The sequence below is a fragment of the Castanea sativa genome, chromosome 10, assembly GCF_040712315.1.
Source record: "Castanea sativa cultivar Marrone di Chiusa Pesio chromosome 10, ASM4071231v1".
Taxonomy (NCBI): Eukaryota; Viridiplantae; Streptophyta; class Magnoliopsida; order Fagales; family Fagaceae; genus Castanea; species Castanea sativa.
Genome location: NC_134022.1, coordinates 2,995,194 through 3,017,527, shown reverse-complemented (window position 1 = coordinate 3,017,527; position 22,334 = coordinate 2,995,194). Strand labels below are relative to the sequence as shown.

Below are 22,334 nucleotides of genomic sequence, written 5' to 3'. Positions count from 1 at the left end.
GGTACTGTTAACAGTACTCGAGTACATGAAACTTGAGTATCAAATGGCATTATCCCATCAAAAGCTGGCGGCCAATCCAGATTGGTACCCAAGTCCACTAAACTCGGGTACCAGATTATACAGTACCCAAGTCCACCAAACTCGGGTACCAGATTATACAGTACTCAAATCCACCAAACTCAAGTACTAAGTGGCATTTTTTAATAGAGATTTCATGCTGGCATGCCACGGTGGAAGTATAAAATCTAGTACTCGAGTTTAGTGAGCTCGAGTACTGGAAAAAGTGGTATTTACCCAATTACTTCCGAAACAGTGTTTTTTTCCTAAATTTTTTTTAAAAAGGTGGTATTGGGCCGATTTGGCCTAAAATGATAGCATTCAAGATCCTTAAAGAAGATTATCTCTGACCTAGGCATCATTTTGTAAAGTGTGGGCCCAAATTCAATCCTAATTATCAAAACAAGGCTTAGTATTAATATGAATTAGGAATAAGTAATTTAAAACATTGCTTACAGCCATTGAGTTGGCCAATTACGGTTGGTGTACATTAAAAAATGTGTTAGTTGTGGATCCATATGCTAGTGATGTACTAAACATAATTTGTAAAATTTTGTGTCTTTACATAATAGTTGACTATACAACTATAGTATTAGACATAGCAAAATGGATCAAAATTTTCTGACCCAACCCGACCCATCCTGAAAAATACCCAACTCAAACCCGATTTTTTTTTACCCGAAGTAAAAACGGATTGACCCGTGACCCAACCCGTATTTTTTATGAGTCAACCCGACCCGCGACCTAAACTGAACCCGAACCATTTTTTAACTTTTTTTTTTGGTAAAAAAAATTAAGACAATATTGGTTTAATTGTTTGTTGCGAGCTTTAAGGAAATAATTGGGACATTTACATAACTACATGCAAATTATTTGAAAAATGAATGGCTGAGTATTCTGTAATAAATAAAGATTTTTAAATATCAAATAGCAAAGTACATGTCAAAATAATCTAGTTACAGTAGAATTAAAAACATAAATTTAAAATTGTAAACATGTATGAGAAACATTCACAAATGTGAAAATAGTGAAGCCAAAGTATCAAATTAGCATAAATTATGAATGTTTAGATCTATTTTTGAACAATTTATGTCCAAAATAAAAGGTTTTTCAAAATAAATTATGATATTTTCTAGAGTGTGTTGCTTAACAATGATATGATATTCATAAAAGAGACCATATATAAATAAGTAAACAATCAAATTTTAATGCATATCTCAAATTGAAATAGAGTGACAACCACAATTGATAATAGATTAAAAAATTAATTTTCAAGATTGTAAATTTCTTATATGTTTTTATTCTTTGTCAAATGAGCTATCCAATAAGTCGTTTATGATTTTGTTTTATATTTTGGGATGTTGATATTGTGTAGAAATAAAACTTGTGTATTTGTTTTACTTATCTTTGTGTTATTTTGTTTTAGATAGCAATGTTAGAATTTGTATAATTTTAAAATTATTGAATAAGTATTAATGAGTTTAACTGAATTCATTCTTGATACAAGTGATGAATTCAAAATAATACAATTTACATCAAGAAATTCGTTGCATGACTTTCCAAATGGAAAATACATGGTGTTTTCTTTATAAAATTTTTTTAAAAAAAAATCATGTGAAAAATACGGGTCAACTCGACCCAACCCACAACCCGATTGACCCAAACCCCTTTTTAACCCGCTTAAAATGATCCGTTTTTGACCTGCAACCCAAACCCGACCTGCCCATTTTGCCACGTCTATATAGTATGGATACAAGTTATTCCACAAATTTTCACAACTTGTTTAGATACCAAGTTGTGAGTGCCATGCAATTACTTTCATATGGACTCTCCACTAAAATAAGGAGTTATGCATGCCTATCACATAAGTGGTTCATTTGACTTGATTTACATTAAAATACACTCTCTTTTTCATGATAAATAATATTTTTCAGAGTCTAATAAGGTCATGCCATATCTGGCTTGCCTGTGAATTCAGCAAATTGCATAAGAATATGCAAAGAGGAGAGCAAATCTTATATTTGTTGCTAGGAGAGAGAACAGGCTCCGAGTGATCAGTGAGAATGCAAGACGTATCAGTGCAAAGCATATCACAATTATAGCTGCAGATGTTGTCAAGGAAGAGAATTGTAGGAGATTTGTTAATGAAACAATAAACTTCTAGGGGCATGGTATGTCTCACCCAAAACCGTTGACTGGATGTTGATGATTGCATATAGCATAAAACAACTTGAATTCTGATAAACAAGTTTGTATTTGCAGCCACAACAACAACTATAATACATGGCATCACAGCATTTGCATTAAATTGTTACCATTGTGTGCACTTTGCACACTTTGATATGGCATGCTTTAAATGACCAAAAATTAACTTGAGTGTCATGACATGCTTTTCTAATGCTCAAAATTTAAAGAAAATAAACCCTGTTTGAACAAACTAATATTCACTTGAAAACATTATAGGATCTAATATAACAAGCTAGACATAGGGAATCTTTTTTGCTGTATATATGACTATAAAACATGCTTCTAATTAATTTTCATTAACCCATGGAATCTCTTTCACTTATGTGAGGTGTAATTTTAGAGTTTGAAATCACATTAATGCTCGCTCATGTAAGAAGGCTATTAGAGTTGGTATAGGCATGTCATTGGAGTTGCAACTTGTAAGGGTCTTTGACTCAATAAATAAACTTGTTTTTTATACTACCTGTGGGGGGTAAAGGCTATCAAATAAACATTTGAGCTTTGGGCCTGGTTGGCTAGTACCAGTTTGTTTTATTAAGGGGGTTTTTAAGCCCATGAGTCAGCCTACACGACAGACGTCCGAGGAGCTGTCCGAGGATGAATGTCTCCTCGGATGGGCTCGGCGAAGATCTTGGGATTTGCCAAGGAGGTTAAAGGCAGAATCCTGGAAATAACTAGTGGGCAAGAGGGCGATCCCAGCACCCTTTGGACGCAAGAATGTGTGGGAAATATCTAAGTAAAAGGCTGCTAGCTTCACATTAAAGACCCTGCATCTACCTCCCTGGCCGCATTAATGGGGAAATAATCTCTGAACAGTAGAATTCAGCTTTCCTGCTATTGTTTGAAGACTTCAAGAAGGTGGCGGATGGGACAAGTATCTAATGGGAAGATTTATATGACACGTGGAGAAGTCAGTAGAGAAGAAGTATATAAGGAAGCAAGAGAGGAAAGAGAGGGGATCGGCACTTTTCTGCTAAACAAAAATAAGAGCTAAGGATTGTAAACATTAGCCTAGAAAGAGAACATTTATACAAATCGTCCTCGGCCTGCGTCCGAGGAGATCTATTTGTCATTCTTGTTCATCATTTGCACAGATTGTAACATTTTAACCTGTTAATTAAACTTCCAACATCCCGAACCTAGATTTCAAACCCATACTCTACAAATTTTATTGTATAAGGCTCATTGGGCCTGACCCAACATTCGTCTGTGGGTCCAGGTACAATTGTGCACTTACACTACCATATTCACAAAATACTGTTACATTATTATTTTTTTTCAAATAGAGTAGTTTTTTTTTCCCTAAATTCTGCAGTTGATAATCTTGTAAACGTTGCAAGTTTGGGAGACACGCTCTACTTTGAGGAAGTGACCACTACATCCGTGTTTCCACATTTGTTGGTAAGGATTACAAGTTTCATGAGTAGGTAATTATGTGAAGTAGTCTTAAATAAATAAAATGATGTACTTGAATTTTGTGCAAACTCTACAATAACACACATTAGTCTATATAAAATTGTGTAAATTTACAAGTTAACTATGAAAATTTATTATGATACTATTCATTTAGTTGTTTATTCTTTTTTTTTTTAGCATATCTTGAGGATGAAGGAAGAGAATAGACGGTGATTGTTATGTGTAAAGAAAAAGAAACAATTTTAAAAAAATAAATAAAAATGGATATTTTAAAAAAATAGTGTAAAATAGATAATTTGATGTGAGGAGTTTTGAAAAATATGTAAAATAGAAAAAGCAGGTTATTATTCTAAAATAAACAAAAACCTTTGTACGAACTAATGTAAATGCTTTTAAGTGTAGTTTTTACTTTACAACCCAAGTAGTAGTTTTGTTTGTTTGTTTGTTTTTTATTTATTTATAAATAATGTACAACATAGGATGTCATATCTTATTGTGCATTGACCTCCAAATCTATACCTGCTTTCCAAATCATCAACCAGCATCTAAAGTTTTAAAAGCTAAACGGTTAGATTTGTAAGCCAAGGCTGTTTTTAGTTAGGAATTGCAGGCTCTGGAATCGCTATTCTCTCATCCTCACTCTTCAGTTACATTCTTCTTGAGGGGGAAAAAAAAAAAAGAGACAAAATTTTCTTAATTCAAATGTTTATAATTTTCACTTTATTATGTATGTGATTGATCAGTACGACTTGCAATCCCTTGTTTTCACTATCAGTCTATCACCTTTGTTATTTCATGTTTATGTAAATAAGTAAATTTCACCGTCCTTCAATTTTGATAAATGAAATAAGGAGTTATATATTGACTTATTTTCTTATTCAAGAAATATCTAGCACCTATCTCCAATTGTCACGTTTCAGAGAGAACAAAGCCTAGTGTGGCAATGAAGACAGAACTCAGCTTTAACAACCAAGTTACAACTGGCAATTACGTATGCATACCTCAAATGTTTATTACAATTGCCTACTTCTCATATTGCCTTTAATATCACGAACTATGGTTTGAGCAAGTCTCTGCATGCCCTAATTATATATCTTGTGCTTCATATTTGGAGCCAAATGGCAATTTACCAGCACTATAATTTTGTTGAAGGAGTTATCAATGGCCTAAGCGTCTAACAGCGGCACATGGTTATTGACGACAACATATTAAAACAAACTCATGGAATAAAACACTAATTTGAGGTCTAAAAATTTAGAAAGTGCCAAATGAAAAGTGCTCCATGAAGTGTGAACCAGCTTTTTAGGCCATTTGTTCTAAGTGGTTTTTCCCTGAGTAGTGAACTTTTGCACTTTAACGTTCAGCCTATTATTGCTTATGGGAAAAATGGAGTCATTACTCATTACTCACTATCAAAACTTTTTACATAATAAAGTGAAAATTATAAAAAATTTAACAGTAGAATGCAAGACAAAATCCATTTTTTCCACTTATCTTATTAGAGAAGATGGAATGAAGACTAGCAGGTTGGAAGAGGCTTAATTTATCTAAGGGAGGTAGGGTCACTCTTATTGAAAGCACCATATCCTCCTTACCTACTTATTTCCTTTCCATTCTTCCTGTACCTGGGAAGGTTGCTAATCGTATGGAGAAACTATAGAGAGATTTTCTTTGGAGTGGTATGAATGGTGATTCTAAATTTCACTTGGTGAAATGGGCGAAGGTTTGCAAGGCAATGCAGGTTGAGGAGCTAGGTATCAGACGATTGAGAAGTTTTAACATTGCTTTGTTGGGCAAGTGGTTATGGAGGTATGGTTTAGAGACAGATGCGCTATGGAAGAGGGTCATAAATGCAAAATATGGGAATATTTAGGGTGGTTGGTGCACAAAAAATGCGATTAGTCCTTATGGTGTTAGCTCTGAAGGTTTATTAGAAGAGGCTGGGTGAACTTCTTTAAACTATTACGATATGATGTGGGTGATAGTACTAGGTGAAGTTTTGGAAGCACCTGTGGTGTGGAGATTGTTCCCTTAAAGAGGCCTTTCTAGAACTATACAGTCTTAGCAAGGCAAGGGATTCTTTAGTGGCGGAGGTTATGGGCAGGTCTGGTGGGCAGCTGCATTGGAATTTCCATTTTCGTCATTCACCGCAAGATTGGGAGGAAGAATCTTTTGTTCGGTCCATGAACATTGTTTACTCTTCGAAAGTGTTGGGCGTTGGTCTTGATAAGGTTTGTTGGAAGCTAGCTAGGAGTAGAGGGTCTGAGGTTAGTAGTTTTTATCTTTCATTCTACCCTCCTTCCCTTTCTTTCCCTGGAAGGTTGGTGTGGCAATCGAAGGTTCCTCCAATGGTGGCTTTCTTTTCATGGTCAGCCTCTTTAGGTAAGATTCTTACAATTGATAACCTTCGCAAAAGGCGTAATGTTGTTCTTGATTGGTGTTACATGTATAAAAGGTGTGGAGAGTCAGTGAATCATCTTCTACTTCATTATCCCTTAGCATGTGAGTTGTGGTCGTTGGTGTTTTGTTTGCTTGGGCTGCATTGGGTTATGCCACTTAAGGTTATTGAGTTGTTTGAATCTTGGCAATGTAACTTTGGACGGCATCGCAATATAGATTTTTGGAGACTTGTGTCACACTGTTTGATGTGGTGTATTTAGAGGGAAAGAAATGCTCACTGTTTTGAGGAATGTGAATGTTCCTTGCTAGAGATTAAGTCCTTTTTCTTACACACTCCTTTTTTGGAGTGTAGCCCTGTCGCGTTTTTCTTGTTTTTCTCTTACTCTTTTACTTGATCATTGTAATTTTGGTTCTTGATTTTTTGCCCCCACAATACATCTCCAATGTACTCGAGTTGGCTATTTTTTTTTAATAAAATTTTTTCGTTATCTATAAAAAAAAATGTTAAAAAATTAGATATAGGTATGGCAAGCATTTTGAATTACTTGTGCTTTTTCTTTTCTTCTTCTTCTTTTTTAATTCATATATTACTTTTAATTCAAATGTTACAACAGGTGGGGGAGAAGGGATTCAAATCCTGGTTCTTCTTAGGAAGGAGACTAGCCAATGCTGCTAATCTGCAAGGCTCTTGGTAAAATACTTGTGCTTGTTCAAAATGTGTTAAGTTTCTTAACTAAGATGTGTAGCACCCATAACATTCCGCAGATATCTTGGGTAAACAAAGGTGAATTCTTTCAGACTACAAACAAATGATGCACACAGATGGACAGGGTTCATGCTCTTGAAACATCTGGCATGACAATTCTCAAATATAAGCATCCTAAAATTACATTTTCCTAATCCACCAAGTTCTAGATTCACATTGAAAGACTTGAACAATTTTAAAACTTAAACCATCGAAAAAAACACACCAAAAATTTTAACCATTGGAAAGATCCAACATTCTGACTTCACATGAGAAATTTGTTTTGGGAGTTACCAGGACAATAGCCAAAATCCTTGACTTCCATTTAGCCACTACAAACTCTAACTATTTAAGACAACCAAAATCAACAAAGTGCTTGTATAAATTCTTACATTTAATGTATGTGTGCATGAGCATTTAAGGCATGAAATATGAACAAGGGAATGAATGAAGAACCTGTTTTCTCAAGATGCCACTCAAAAAACTAAGTGCATATCTGCTGAAGTTTGGCATGTTAAAAAGGATATTGAGCAAGACCCTACAAAGGCAAAGCAATAAAAAAGCAACTTCAGTACTTCACTCCCAAGATTTTGCAATATAAGCACCACACTAACACAATCTGAATCCAGTTATAGATGGGCTAAGAATAATACAGGCAGTGTAGGAAAAGCTAAAACTTACCCAGCTGATGGTAAGCTAAGAGCTTGAGTTTCACTGCTTTTGGTGAACCCTATTGAGTATTTCAAGCTAAGACTAAAATATTCTTACCATAATAATATTAGAGACTAGATTATATGGAACTGATCTACAGATAAGTGCTTCATTGCATTAAAGTGTTTTTATCATTAAAAGATTTTCCATTGCCCAAATACTCAACTGACATAATCAAAGTTCTAGTTCAAAATGCCATCATAATCAGCTAGAGTACATAGAATTTTGGCTGAGTAAACTAGCTCTGCCGAAACCAAAAGAAGTTGCATATTAGTCTCATTTATAATGGAAAATGCAATCCTATCACATGGTGTGGATGTAGATTTTGGAAACAGCAATGCTTGGCATGCTGGGAGTAATATCACATCATATTTGCTTTCATCAGAAAAGTCAAGGAAAAAGACATGACATTCTATTTAGGGGGGGGGGGGGGAATAAACCAGCAAATATCATTATTTCCAAAACTCTAATGGAATCAGAAAGACTGGGTTCTTTTAAAGAAGTTTACCTAATTGATCCTTTCATATAAATACATGTTGCATTCCCATATCTGTAAAATGATCAAAAGCCACAACCTTACAGCTGCTGTTCAGCTTCTTTTGGGTTTGGGTGGGGATTGACCGGTTGAGTTGGTTAGAGTTTAAAACATGACTGGAGCAGAAAAAATAAATGAAAGATAGTGTATAGCAAATCATCTATAAGTTAAACAAAGGGACAAAAAGGAAAAAATAAAAATAAAAAAGGTCCGAACATATTACATTTTTAAACACTCTCACATATGCAGTAACCAGCATTAGCCCCAACAAACAACAGAACTGACATTTTTACCCATGCACAGCATCAGAATCTGCCGAGTGGGCACTTGGGCTTCAAATATACATCAATAACTTGCAAGTGCTGACCATCCCTTTGTGAATCATGCTTACTTACTAGAAGACCAAAAAATGTTCAATGGTAACAGCAATGTGAAGTCTTCCATTTTGTAAAACCAAATATTTGGAACTGATGATCAAAACACCTGCATAGCTATAAATCAAAAGCAACAGCAAAACTTTAATCCCAAAATTTTGGGATTGGCTATAGATCCTCAATAAACTAATTTAGGGTTGGCCACATATATTCTCCATCATATTATCCTATCCAAAATATACTCTGTCATTTCTTTTTCACTTTTTTTTATTGGTAAAGTAAGTTATTAATGAAAAAGGTTTCGACTGACTCATGATGATAAGCACTCCATAACCTAAAAGAATTACAAAATTACACAAAAGAGGTATTATTTGAGACCCCACACACGTGACCAATCAAACAAAGATCGAAGTAGCAAGCCCAAAACAATTGGGACTAAGGCTTGGTTGTTGTCATTGTTAATCAATTGCATATCAAAAGAATTATTATTATTTTTGTTCTAAAAAGCTTCAAAAGTATTTTACATTGACAATTAGAAATTTACCAATGAGTTCCTTCCAAATCCAAGCCATCCCTCTATGTCTGTCATTTCATAGGAAGTGACATAGCCACCATATCCTAATTTATTAGCAAAATGGATGCAAAGTTAGTACGCAAAAAATAAGTTACTCAACAGAATTTCAATATGCAACCAAATGTGAATCTACTTACCAAGGCATACATCTCTGTACACCGTCCTTGCACCAAAAAGAAAGACATCTGAGTCCAAAGTGAAACATCCATCCTGATGGTTGTTATAGTAATGTTAATGAAAAATGATAATGATGATAACAATGTCAGTGATGTTTTATGATGAGAATATGATAGCGCATAGTATGCAACTCCTAAGACTCCTATGGAATAATTCCAACATGAACATGACTAATAACGATTCTGAGTTTCATAATGCACACTGTGCTTCAGCCTCCTTGATCCTATATTTTAGATAAAAATATATACAAAGAGAGAGAGAGAGAGAGAGAGAGAGAGAGAGAGAGAGTTAGTCCGGGTCTCTTTGCTTACAATAGAAGAAAAAAAAGAAGGGGGGGTGCTAATATTTTTTCACAAAAGCATTTCCATGAATCAAAGCCCTTCTGTCCTCTTTTAAGGAAAACGTATTCCCATATATTGAATGAAGGTGTGCATCATGATTTACCATAATATCATGCAAAATAAACCATACTAGACCTGAAAATTTAGATTAGACAAGAATTCTTTTTTCAAGATTGGTTAGATTAATAAGAAAAATAAATTTTTTATATTTATTTCATTCTTTTAATTTCCATTTGTTACGCTTTTTTATTCATTAAACCCATTAAAAGATTTCATGCAAATAAATTTGAATATTCCTTTATTTGACAAAAAACTAGCGAGCTCTCGCTTCTATAATCCTACATTGAAAAAAAAATTACTTTAAAAGTAGATATTACCCATCTAAGCAAGGATGCCAAGTGCCATGCCCAAAACTTTAGCCTCTTTTATCATGCATGAAAAGTCGGACCCCATATTTCTTCATAGAGAGGTAACATTTTCAAGTTTCTATCATCTTGAGTAACCTGCCTTCATAAACCAAATGAAGTTAGTATGAAGAACTTTAAAAAAAAAAGGACCCAAAATAAGTTTAAAAGAAAGTAAACAACAATACAACATACAGTGATTGCATTTGCACACAAGGATTCTTACCTCACTTCCTGAATTTAAGCGGCGTCTATAAGTTGATAACTTACTAGCAGGAATTGATCCATCTACAGGCAGCAAAGATTACTTAAAATTAAGAGATGTGGTCAAATGCCATGCTTTGAAAGCAATGACATCTTAACCGAATACATTGTTTTCATATACTTCATAGATAAGCAAGAATTCATACATTAACCACTAAAGGAGCCAAATCTCATGTACGTAGAATGTATATAGAGAACAGTGACATTATAAGAGTCTCATTTTAAAAAAGAAAAATCACCAACACAAACATCTATGCAAACTATTCCAAAAAATCAAGGGCCCCATTAGTCATTCTTTGACAAAAAACCAAAAACCCAAAACCCAATCTTCACAATAAGTAAAGGATTAAATTAAAAACACACATCTAGTTGTAAAAGTAAATGACAGAATTGAAGAAACCCAGAAAGACAAAAGCATATGAATTAAGTGCCTGTAGCAAAAACAATGGTGCAATTAACAGCAATGAAAGCTCTGAGGCGGTGAAAGAGACCTCTGAGATAAACCTTCTCTTTCATACAAGAGTGTGATTTATTAACGTTTTGAAGCTGAACCATCCAGCAAGAGAGATATATGCACACCCTCTTGCTCCTAAAAACCTCAAAATTCAAAATTTTAAAAACCAAACATAAATCCCAAAAGAAAATTAATCATTTGGATCTGTTTGGTTGGCGAGAAAAAGAGAAAAGAAAAGTGGGAAATTTACTGCAGATGGTGAAGTGGCAGAGTTTTCTTGCATGATTCCAAGATATCCCACAAGTTCTTCACACCCATACTAACTACTGAGACTGAGAGAGGGGGAATTTTGAACACTATGAAGTTTTACTTATCCGTTAAAAATATGAAAATGGCGAAGGTGATTTGTGTGGGTTCTTTTGCAACTTGTGTACTGAACATGGTGAGTGAGTGACTAGAGAGAATGATTGGACCCAATGGATCAGATTTGGGCCTTTTTTATGGTGTTACAAAATTTGGTACTTTTGGGCTGGACTTTTTTTTTTTTTTTTTTCCCTTAGTTGTACTAGAATTTTCTTTTTCATAGTTTGAATTAGGATTTTATGTTTTTTTTTTCCTAATTAAGTTGTTTTCTCTTCTCTAAGAAGACGTAGGACTATGTTATTTGACTTGTTTCATCTCTTAAAGGATTAAATCCTTTCTATAAATACTTATAAGGAAAGTTAGAAAATGCAATTTACAATGTAACCTTTTTTAAAAATAAAAGTTCCTTTTGAAAAGTTTTCTCTATTATTTAGCTTATTTTTCTTGTAAATTTAAGTCTTGTAAAAGATTTATAAGCGTTACGAAACTGAAGAAAATAATAAGCAGTCATTAAACCAAAAAATAAAAAAATAAAATAAAAAACTGAGTTCATAAGAAATGACATTGGTTTTTTTTTTTTTTAAGTTCTATTTCCTCGACAACAAAATAAATCAATGCCATTGGGTTACAAAGTCTCCTCAATGTGTATCATTACATTTTCTTTGAGAAAAATCTTATTAAAATTAAAAATGGTTAACAACATTAAATTGAAAACACAAAACATATATCATCAAAATTGCGGTGGAACATACTTTTGGGTTTGAGGATTTACAATAAACATAGCAAAACCATGCCTGAAATATAATCTGCATATAATCTTGCTTAATGTATTTGTTGGCATGGATTTAAATCTATACATAAACTAAGTTGGGCAGAGACAAATATATTTGTTTAATACTGTCAAAGATACTTGCTTGGACTTGCTTAAGTTATCTAAACATATTTTCTCACATTTAACTATGCTTCATAACTCAAATCATGCTAAAATAATCCATACATGAGAAAACTATTTTTCACACTAATTTATTATTTTCATTACTCATAATATTGTCTTTTGCCTAGGAGAAAACGTAACAGTAGCAAGCAATGGACAACCCATTGGCATTAGTACCGGACTCGACTACTCCCAAAAAACCAAGGTCTAGCCACTAACATATCAAAACAAGACGCGTGCCACTATTGCACAAAGACCCCTAACAAGTACAAAAGTAAGTTATACTCTTAAACATAAAATGACATTTTCTTTGATTGAAGGTTAGTACACAACTGTGGAAAATATTTAACAAGTGGATTTAGGCATGGGAGGAAGCTAGATGCTACCTCTAGCTAAATTATTAACCTTGTACTTTCCAATTACTGTGACCAAGTCGCATTAGCATTGTCATCTGATTGCAATCTAGGTATGAGTTCACATATGTCATATGTAAAGACATAGAACTTAATTCCAATTATATTGTTTGCAGTGGTATGCATATATTACAATTTGAAAATTATTAAATGACTTAATAAGTATGGGCATCAAGAGTGCAGATTTTAGGTTTGAATATAAGAGGACGAGAATCATTAGCCTACAATGAATTGCAATTGTATTCTTGTCTCCTAGTTGTGTAACAGTTTCTCATTGCGAACAAGTCCAATAATCTTACATGAATTGAGCAATTACCACAAATAAGTAATACAAAGTTGCTTTATATTATAAGACTCTGTTTTACAAAATAATTTATAAAGTTTTGTTGTTAAATTAAATTACTCCAACCAAAATGACCCAAGACACTTTCCTAAAAACAAAGTGTATATGCCAAAGGAAAGGGGAAATGATAATGCAGCAACCAACAATAATCAATATAAAAAATAACAATTAATTTGCATTCAAGAAATCCAATGATTTACAGAGTATTTGAACCCATTTTCCAAATTCCATCAACCTTCCAAGTCACCACATCCAAGTACTCCTCACAATCATAGTCACCATGGGCCATAAAGTATGTGAACCTTTCATTCCTTTGTGGCCGGGTGTTGTAGTTCATCAGAGCTTCCGTTTTCACGTGGTCCATCATAATCGTCACTGGTTTGCTTGCCTTTTTAACTTTCCGCAAAGATTCCCCTGTGAGAGAGAGAGAGAAACCAAAGACAATGAGACAAGATAGTTTTATCCTAATTTAGAAGCATTTTATCCAAGTGAATTAGAGAAACAACACACATTTTTCAAACAAATGGCTCTTTCTTGTTAAGGGTCTAAAAAATAAGATAAGTTCAAACAAATTGCCCAAGATTTCTTAAAACAAGAAGATCTCGATCAAATCCATCAATAGTTTTGAAAAAGTTCTGAAAAATTAGGAGAAATACAATCAAAATTATTTAAATAAACGGCATATAAATCAATTAAAACCAAAACGACTAACATAAGACCTCAAAGATGCCTATACTATACTGCTCCATGAATTTAACTAATTGACATTGATACATTTTAATAGTATTTTTTTTTTCTGACTTGGGGAATTATATCTAGACTTTCAGTACCCTACCAAAATTTCACCCCATTAGCAAAGAAAACCTGGATTTTTTCCCCCTTTGGACAGTTATTGTTAACAATTTTGTTATGTGGCTAAAAAACAAACATTTTAGGTATGAAGCATCTTGAGTCTCTAGGACTCAAGTTCACTCAAGAAACTCATTTCTCGATGACTCGAGTTCCAAGAGGTAGCGAATATGATGTGGATAAAAAAAATCAACGTGGAGACTCGAGTTCGGATAAAAATTCACATGGAATTCGAGTCTCAATTCCTTAAAGGAAACTTAAATATTATAAAAATCCTTTAAGACTCAAGTTCTCTTATAAGTTATAACAATCTTATAATTTATTTCAAGAAACTTGACTTCTACATGGATTTTTTATCCACATCAACTTTGTCACTTCTTAGAACTCGAGAATTAGATTTTTTTTTTTTTTAATATGAGAGTGTTAGATGTTGGATGTACACGTGTGAGTGAAGTCCAACATCGAATAATGATGAAAGGAATGAGTGATTAATATATCATAATTGAGCTCATATATGTTGGGTTTAGGCTTTTTGGGTTAAATATATTTATAAGTTATATTAACTAAAAAACTAGATGGAGAAAAATGCTATTGAATGTATTCAACATTGGTGTTACTATTTATCAAAAAAAGAAGACTTTAATGTTACTAGAATTACACTTTCACTAACATGTGGAAAATTAGGTGGACATGATTTTGAGGACCCATGAGATTTACTCTTCTAGAACTATACTTTCTCGGAGAAAACTAGACACTATAATGTGTAGAAAGTCTACACTTTCTTAGAAAAACTAGATGGTGGACAAGATTTTGGGCACCCATGAGCTTTACTTTACTAGAACTACACTTTCTTGGAGAAAACTAGACCCTATCAGTCTATAATGTGTGGAAAGTTTACACTTTCTTGGAAAAACTAGGCGGTGGACAAGATTTTGAAGACCCATAAACTTTACTTTACTAGAACTACATTTTCTTGGAAAAACTATACAGTGGAGAAAACTAGATGCTAATGTGTGGAAAGTTTTGCCCAGCATCAAGGAGGCTTTAAAGACTTTAGAAAAGAAAAACGAAGTCTCCAAAATTCTCTTTTAAGACTTTAGATATTCAAAGTCTTTGGATTATAAATTTGTAATTTTCCAAACAGAAAAGTATATAAATTGAATTATCATTATTTGAACAATTAGGAGTTTAGAATTATCATTTTGTATTTTGATTTTGATCACAATGGTGGCAACATAGCAGCCCCATTATGGTTAGGAGGCATTTGATCTAAATTGGGTTTTCGAATAAGCAACTCAAAGTTTTGGTTATTTTTCTTCAAATTTTATGAGTCTTTCAACTAAATATTATTAACATTTGAGTTTATAGGTGTTATGTTGATTGTGTCAACTAATTTAGGTAGTTGAGAAGAGACTTGGGAGAATTTGCTACCCTAAGTGCTGAATTCCACAAAAAATTGGCATTGGCAGTTCAAAATTAGGGGGGAAGAGAGGAGAGAAACTTTGATAGCAAATTTAGTATTTCCTTTCATATTACTATGAGACTAGTTGTCTCTATTAACATCGTGCAAACTAGAGGACTCCTTTTAATATACACACACACAAGTCCTAAGTCATCAATTAATCTGTTAAAAAATAAATAAACCATCAATTAATCTCTCATTTTCCAGAAAAATGACAGATTCAAACTAATGACTTAGTTTAATGAAGGACTCTCCCTAATCACTTGTGTTACTCAAATTCTTCCAAAAAAAAAAAAAAACTTATCTTGCTTAAGAAGAATTCAAATAATTCTAATGCCACACACAAAAAAAAAAAAAAAAAATCAAAAATATTGAAAAGACAAATTATTATTAATAATTTGATAAGTGAAAACACGATATTGATGACATGCTCAAATAAGAATCGATAAAAATTTGTCTAATCGGCTATTGTAAAAACTGTTGTGTTTAAAATATTCCTCATGCTATTAATGTCTTTAAAAATGAAAAACTTGATTTTTATAGTGGAGGACTTATTTTTTTGTAGTGGAAGACTTCTTTTCTTTCTTTTTCTTTTTTGTAGTGGAAGACTTCTTTTTTTGTAGTGGAAGACTATGCAAAAGGGTTTATGTTTTGTGACTTGTGAGAAAGATGAGTGTGGTTGCTTTTTGTAGTCTAAACTCTATGAACATGAATCATGAATTGATTAGAAATTTTGAATGCTTTCAATAAGACAAAATTATTATTATTTTTTACTTTTTTAGTGGAAGACAAGCCTTTTGTTGTATTTTATTTTTAATAAAAAAATTATAAAAAATGTTTGGCCTCAAGGAAGGAAAAATGAGAGATTCAAACTAACATCCTTCTTATTTTATCAAGCATACTCCCCATCAATTGTGTTAGACAACACCAAACAATAATTTTTTTTTTTTTTACAAAACAAAATAATAAATGAAAAGTTCTTCACAGCGTATAGATTACTCTAAATCCAAAGACTCTGGACAATAAAGACAAAGTTTTCAAAACTCTTTTTTCAAGACTTTAGAGGTTCAAAGTCTTGAATTATAAATTTATAATTTCCTAAAATAAAAAAAGTAGTAAAATGAATTTATCATTATTTGAATAATCACGAATTCAGAATTATCGTTTTGTATTTTGATCTTAGTCACAATTGTGGCAGCGTAGTAGCCCCATCATGGTTAGGAGCTAGTCTAATTCGGGTTTTTAAATGGAGACTCAAAGTTTTGGATATTTTGTTTAACCTCTATTTAATCTTTTTTTATACAAATAAAAATAGTCATAATTTTGTAATTAGTATAAGACCAATTGTCTCTATCACGTTTTGCAAGTTGGAGGACTCTCTTTCATATTGCTTGGATTTTAAATATATACAAGTCCTAAACCATCAAGCTCAACTCTTTGTCCAATTCTCTATGAAGAACATTTCCTCAAAAGCATTGAGTTGGAAATATAGAAAACATGTCATCAATCAACTCTAAAGTTCCAAAATATGGCATTTGAAACTATTCAGATTAATTAGAACAATATAAAACCTCTAGGCATCTAAAGGAAGTAAATTGAAAATCTATAGTATATGCTTCATGATAATTATCTATATTATAAATTGAAGTCCCAAAGGCTTATATAGCATGATCTTATGTGGTTAGCCAAAAGTCAAACAACTTTAGTTTTAATATTTTGCATACACCAGTAAGTAATATTTTGCATATAGTTATAATATCATTAAACCTTTTATACTCCCTTTTCTTGCAACACTTTTAAAGTAAAATCTAGAGATTTTTGAAAAAATAATACTACTTTATGTGGAAAAATTTTCTGAAAAATAGTCTCAAAAAAAAAAAAAAATCATGTTTTGTATCCAAACTTCAAAATTTGCAATTTTAGTGTATAATGTGTTTATACTAAAGTTGTGTTTTCAAGCCATTTCAATGCAAAATGTGATATAATCAATTTTATTGCAAATGGTGATATTTTAATGCTTAAAATAATGTTTATAAAGAGAGGCTATTCCCCAATAAGATTTTTACCATAATTTGTAATAATAAAAAAATAATAGTATTTTTTTTTTGGCCAAAAAAGCCATAAAATCAAGATAAACTCCAAACTAACTTTTATCATTTTTTAATATGTAATTTAGCATACTATAGGTGCTTCTCAATTCTCAATATATTTTATCAAAAAAACAAAAATTTCTCAATTATTTTTTCTGATATAAATCAAGAAAGCACTGTATTCCGTTAAAATTTATTGCTCCCACCCATCCCAAAAAAACTCAACTTAATCATTCCTGAATTTTTATAAAAGTTACGAGCAATGCCTATCAAGATTGACCAATGAAATTGCTTTCCAAAAAAAAAAAAAAAGATTGACTAATGAAATTTCTATACGGGCAGGTAAGGTAATTGATATGATATGTGGCCATATCAACATAAAAATGGAGGGCCCTATTACTTATTAGTACTTACCAAAGTCAGTCAATGCTGGACTTTGGACTACGACTAGTCATACGCCTGGTTGGAGATAATGATGGGTAGAATTTTATAAGCGTAAAACAAAAAACAAAAGCAAACAGAGAGAAAGAGAGAGCTGAAAGAAACTAATTTGCACTAGACCCTCCTCATCATCACTCTCCTATAAATTACCAACCAATTACTACTATTGTTTTCACAACTATCTACTTCTAATTCTATTCATAATGGAGGCTTCCTTCAGACCCGTTTCATTCATTTTCCTTGCCTTTCTCTTTCTTCCTAACTTCCTCTTCTTCTTCTTTTGCACCGGACTTTCTGAGCTTCGTTGCATCGATACCGAGCGACAGGCTCTTCTTAGCTTCAAGCAACATCTTATTGATCCTTCAAACCGGCTCTCCTCTTGGACTGCCCATGGGGATTGTTGTCTATGGGAGGGTGTCGTCTGCCACAACCTCACTGCTCACGTCCACCAACTCAATCTTACAAGCTATTATGTGCCGTCAGTGCTTGGTGGTAAGCTAAATCCTTCTCTGCTTGATTTGAAGCATTTGAATTACTTTGACCTCAGCTTCAATAATTTCACTTCTACTGCTATTCCCTCCTTTCTCGGTTTAATGAAGAGTTTGACCCATCTTAATCTCTCTAATGCGGGATTTGTGGGACTCATACCTCATCAACTAGGAAATCTCTCCAGTTTGCGCTTTCTCAATCTCGAAAGTTCCAGAACTCATGGTTTATATGTGAATAACCTTGAATGGCTTTCTGGTCTTCCTTTGCTACAACATCTCAATATGAGTTCTGTTAATCTTAGCAAAGCCTTTGATTGGGTTCAAGTCACAAACACACTCTATTCCTTGTTGGACTTGCGGTTGTCTTTTTGCCAACTTAGGCCTTTCATTCCACCGACTCCCACTGCTAACTCTTCATCTCTCCTCACCCTCGATCTTTCATTGAACTTATTTGAAAACACTTTGATCATATCATGGATCTTTGGTCTTCGTAATCTTGTTTCTCTAGATCTATCTTACAATTACTTTCAAGGTCCAATCCCTGTTGATCTCCAAAACATGACTTCTCTTAGTCACCTCGATCTATCTTTCAACAATTTCAACTCTTCAATTCCCAATTGGTTGTATAGTCTTAGTCGTCTTGAGTTTCTCAACCTGGGCTACAATAATTTGCAGGGTACAATCTCCAGTGCCATTGGAAACCTAACATCTGCTGTTAGTATTACAATTGACTTGCCATCCAACAGATTGAATCAAGAGGTATCTAAGATCTTAGAAATTTTATCAAGGTTGTCTAGACTAGAGAGCTTAGAATTAAATCATGCTCGACTTTCTGGTCATTTAACTAATGTACTTGGGAAATTTAAAAAACTAGTACATCTTTCTCTTTGGAATAATTCAATTTCGGGTCCACTTCCAGTGTCTCTGTCAAATCCTTCATCTTTGACATACCTATGTTTTTCATACAATCAATTCAACGGAACAATCCCTCAAAGTTTTGGACAGCTTTCCAAACTTGAGACTTTATATATTGATTCTAATAGGTTGAAAGGTGTTGTGTCTGAATTTCATTTTTCCAATTTAACCAGTTTGAGGGTACTATATGCATCTGGAAATCAACTGACTTTAAAAGTAAGTCAAAATTGGGTTCCTCCTTTTCAGCTTGAGTTTTTATCCTTGCGATCATGGAATTTAGGGCCAAAATTTCCCCCATGGCTTTGTTCACAAAGGCATCTGTGGTTGTTAGATATTTCTAATACAAGGATTGCAGATGTGGTTCCTCCTTCATTTGGGAACTTGTCTTCACAGTTCTACTATCTAAATCTCTCCCACAATCTATTCCATGGAGAAATTCCAAAAAGTCCTGTGATTTTTTCTGCTTCAGTGATTAATTTAAGTTCAAACCATTTCAAAGGTCCATTACCTTATATATCCTCTCACGTGGATGTGTTAGATCTTTCTAACAATTCATTCTCTGGATCTATTTCTCACTTTTTTTGTTTCAAGGTGAATGAGCCCAAAATGATAGCATATCTCAATCTTGAAAACAATCTTTTATCAGGAATAATACCTGATTGTTTGATGAATTGGAACAACTTGGAGGTCTTGAATTTGAGGAACAACAATTTCAGTGGCAGTATTCCAGCATCCATGGGGTCTTTGACTTATCTTAAATCTTTGCACCTATACAACAACACATTCTCTAGAAAATTACCATCATCTTTGAAAAATTGTGAAGTGTTGGTAATTATTGATGTTGCTGAAAATAGGTTTGCTGGAAACATACCTTCATGGATTGGGCATAGATGTACGAGCTTGATGATTCTTAGCCTTCGCTCAAACTATTTCCATGGTCACATACCAAAAGAATTATGTACTCTAACTTCACTCCAGATACTGGACCTTTCACATAATAAGCTATTTGGAAGCATACCTAGATGTGTTAAAATTTTTAGTGCCATGGCCACAAATAATATTTCAAATGACCACTTGAATTCTTATAATCAATCTTATTATTTTGGTGGAGCTCTTCCTCTTGAAAGTGCCTTGCTTGTTATAAAGGGGAACATTCTAGAGTATAGCACCATTCTTCAATTGGTAAAAAGCATAGACTTCTCCAAGAACAATTTATCAGGAGAGATCCCCAAAGAAGTTACTAGTCTTCAAGGATTACAATCGTTGAATTTGTCATATAATTTCTTAATTGGAAGTATTCCTGAGAATATAGGTACTATGGGATCTTTGGAATCTATAGACTTCTCTTTGAACCAACTTTCAGGTCAAATTCCCTCAAGCCTGTCAAGTTTGACATTTTTAAATCATTTGAACTTGTCAAACAACAATTTGACCGGGAAAATCCCTTTGAGCACTCAGCTACAAAGCCTCAATCCATCTAGTTATGTTGGAAACAAACTTTGTGGACCACCCCTTACAGTTAATTGTACTACAAATGGTGTAAAACCCAACAATGAAAACATAAGCAGTAAAGAAACTGGTGGACTTGAAGTTGATTGGTTCTATGTCAGCCTGGCACTCGGCTTTGTGGTTGAATTTTGGAGTGTATGTGGTCCTTTATTATTGAACAAGCAGTGGAGAATTATGTACTTTCAATTCTTAGATCATATGTGGTACAAGCTTAAGGGTGTTGTTTCATTTTAATTAAATGTTGTAAGATTCTTCATATTCAGTGCAAATGTCATTTGATCATGTTAATCAATATTTTGATGATGTCTAGATCACATGGGCACAAGCTTTAGGGTGTTGTTTCATTGTAAGTACATGTTGCATGATTCTTCATATTTAGTGCAAATGTTATGTGATCATGTTAATCAGTATTTGGATGTGTCTATAACATCTTTGTGTTAGTTAATACACTCCATTAGCATATATGAATATGGTGTTTCTTCCTATGAACATCAAAGGCAATCCAATTTGTGGTTTCACTTAATCCTTATAGATTAATATTGTAAAATTAAATTTTAGTTTAGACAAGCAATGGATTCAATAAAATGAGCATACTATACCTTGAAATGACACCTAGGCTTTGTTTTTGTTACTTTTTTTTTTTTTTTAGAGTTGATCTATTCCCATTGTTCATCTGGGATCCGGCTATCTTGCTAGCTCTCTTTAGAATCTCCTAGCGATCACTTTGTAAAGTCTCAAGGAAGAACAACAAAATTGTGCATAACTTGAAAAAATAATCATGTTTTTTTAACAAATTTCAAGGCTATTAGTTGGATCCCTTACAAGGTACTGTATGGGATTCTGGACACTTACTAGCTATTTGCCATGTGGAAATTTTATAAATTTTCAGACTCCTATTTAGGTGGACAATTTCTCATATGTCTTACTGAAGATGGGAATGGTACTTAATTATCTTTGACTGGATGATAGATATATTGTGGTTCATCTTTTTCTTTTTCTTTTTTTCTTGTTTAGTGATGAGGATGAAATGGTATATTCATTGAAGAAACAAAATTGGCATATTGTAGGTAACTAAAGTTGGCAGTATACTAAGGTGAAACATTGATAAGAAATTAAGAATACAGAAGAAAATGTCACTTCAGAAGTTGCAAAATCTGTAATATTCGAATTTTAGGAAACATGGAGTGCTATTGGAGTTACTCTACCGAAAATTTAGTAGTGCAGGCTTCTGTAGTTTTCTGAATATGTTCGCAAGCATAGTTTCACTGCTTGGCTACTGGCTAGCTATTAAGAATAGGATTATCCACTAGCGATTGGTGGCTGCAATGGGATTTACCAAGATGGTGTACTTCATTGCATTTTTAGAAGATGGAGAAAGTAGAGATCATCGTCTCTATTCTCTTGGATATTAAAACATATTTGGGAGTAACTATTAAGCTTTGTTCCATTCCTAGAAAACCTAGTACTTGGGATGCAGAGTTAGCTTGGGCAATTGGAGTTCTAAAAGGCAAAAGAACATTGTTGTTCTCATTCTTAAAGTTGCTTGGATTGCTCATTTATATCACAGTTGGATGTAGAAAACACTCAATGGCATGGTAACAATCTAAAGATGAAGGAACTATCTTCAAGATTATTGTCTTAAAGGTTAGATGGAGACTGGCATCAAGCAGGCATATTGAGGATTCATCTAGAAAGAAAGGTTAGATGGAGACTATCTGATTCTTTTTTCTTTTCTTTTTTTTTTCTTTTTTTGATAAATAGGAGACTATCTGATTCTTAAGTCCTAACAGTTGGATTGGTATATTCTTCCGTTTTCTTTTGATGATAT

The 22,334-nt window shown here is 33.2% G+C and overlaps 2 protein-coding genes across 4 annotated transcripts; one reads left to right on the top strand and one right to left on the bottom strand.

Annotated features, from left to right (window-relative positions):
• Nucleotides 1-1,933: 1,933 nt before the first annotated feature.
• LOC142614083 (single-strand DNA endonuclease 1-like) lies at nt 1,934-11,115 on the bottom strand. Of its 3 annotated transcripts, XM_075786627.1 has the most exons (7): nt 10,950-11,115; nt 10,737-10,834; nt 10,208-10,269; nt 9,197-9,269; nt 9,030-9,103; nt 7,322-7,403; nt 1,934-2,159 (listed from the first exon to the last, which is right to left on the bottom strand). In XM_075786627.1, exons 1-6 carry the CDS (start codon nt 11,015-11,017, stop codon nt 7,380-7,382), a joined length of 399 nt encoding a protein of 132 aa, XP_075642742.1. In that variant the 5' UTR covers nt 11,018-11,115; the 3' UTR covers nt 1,934-2,159; nt 7,322-7,379. The 3 variants fall into 3 exon arrangements, 1 of the variants encoding a protein (XP_075642742.1); XR_012840355.1 differs by lacking the exons at nt 1,934-2,159; nt 7,322-7,403; nt 10,737-10,834 and having other exon boundaries at nt 9,035-9,103; nt 9,197-10,084; XR_012840356.1 differs by lacking the exons at nt 1,934-2,159; nt 7,322-7,403; nt 10,737-10,834 and having other exon boundaries at nt 9,035-9,103; nt 9,197-10,080.
• Nucleotides 11,116-17,797: 6,682 nt separating this feature from the next.
• Nucleotides 17,798-21,331, top strand: LOC142613053 (receptor-like protein EIX1). The gene has a single exon (XM_075785237.1). It carries the CDS (start codon nt 17,798-17,800, stop codon nt 20,738-20,740), a length of 2,943 nt encoding a protein of 980 aa, XP_075641352.1. The 3' UTR covers nt 20,741-21,331.
• Nucleotides 21,332-22,334: the final 1,003 nt, after the last annotated feature.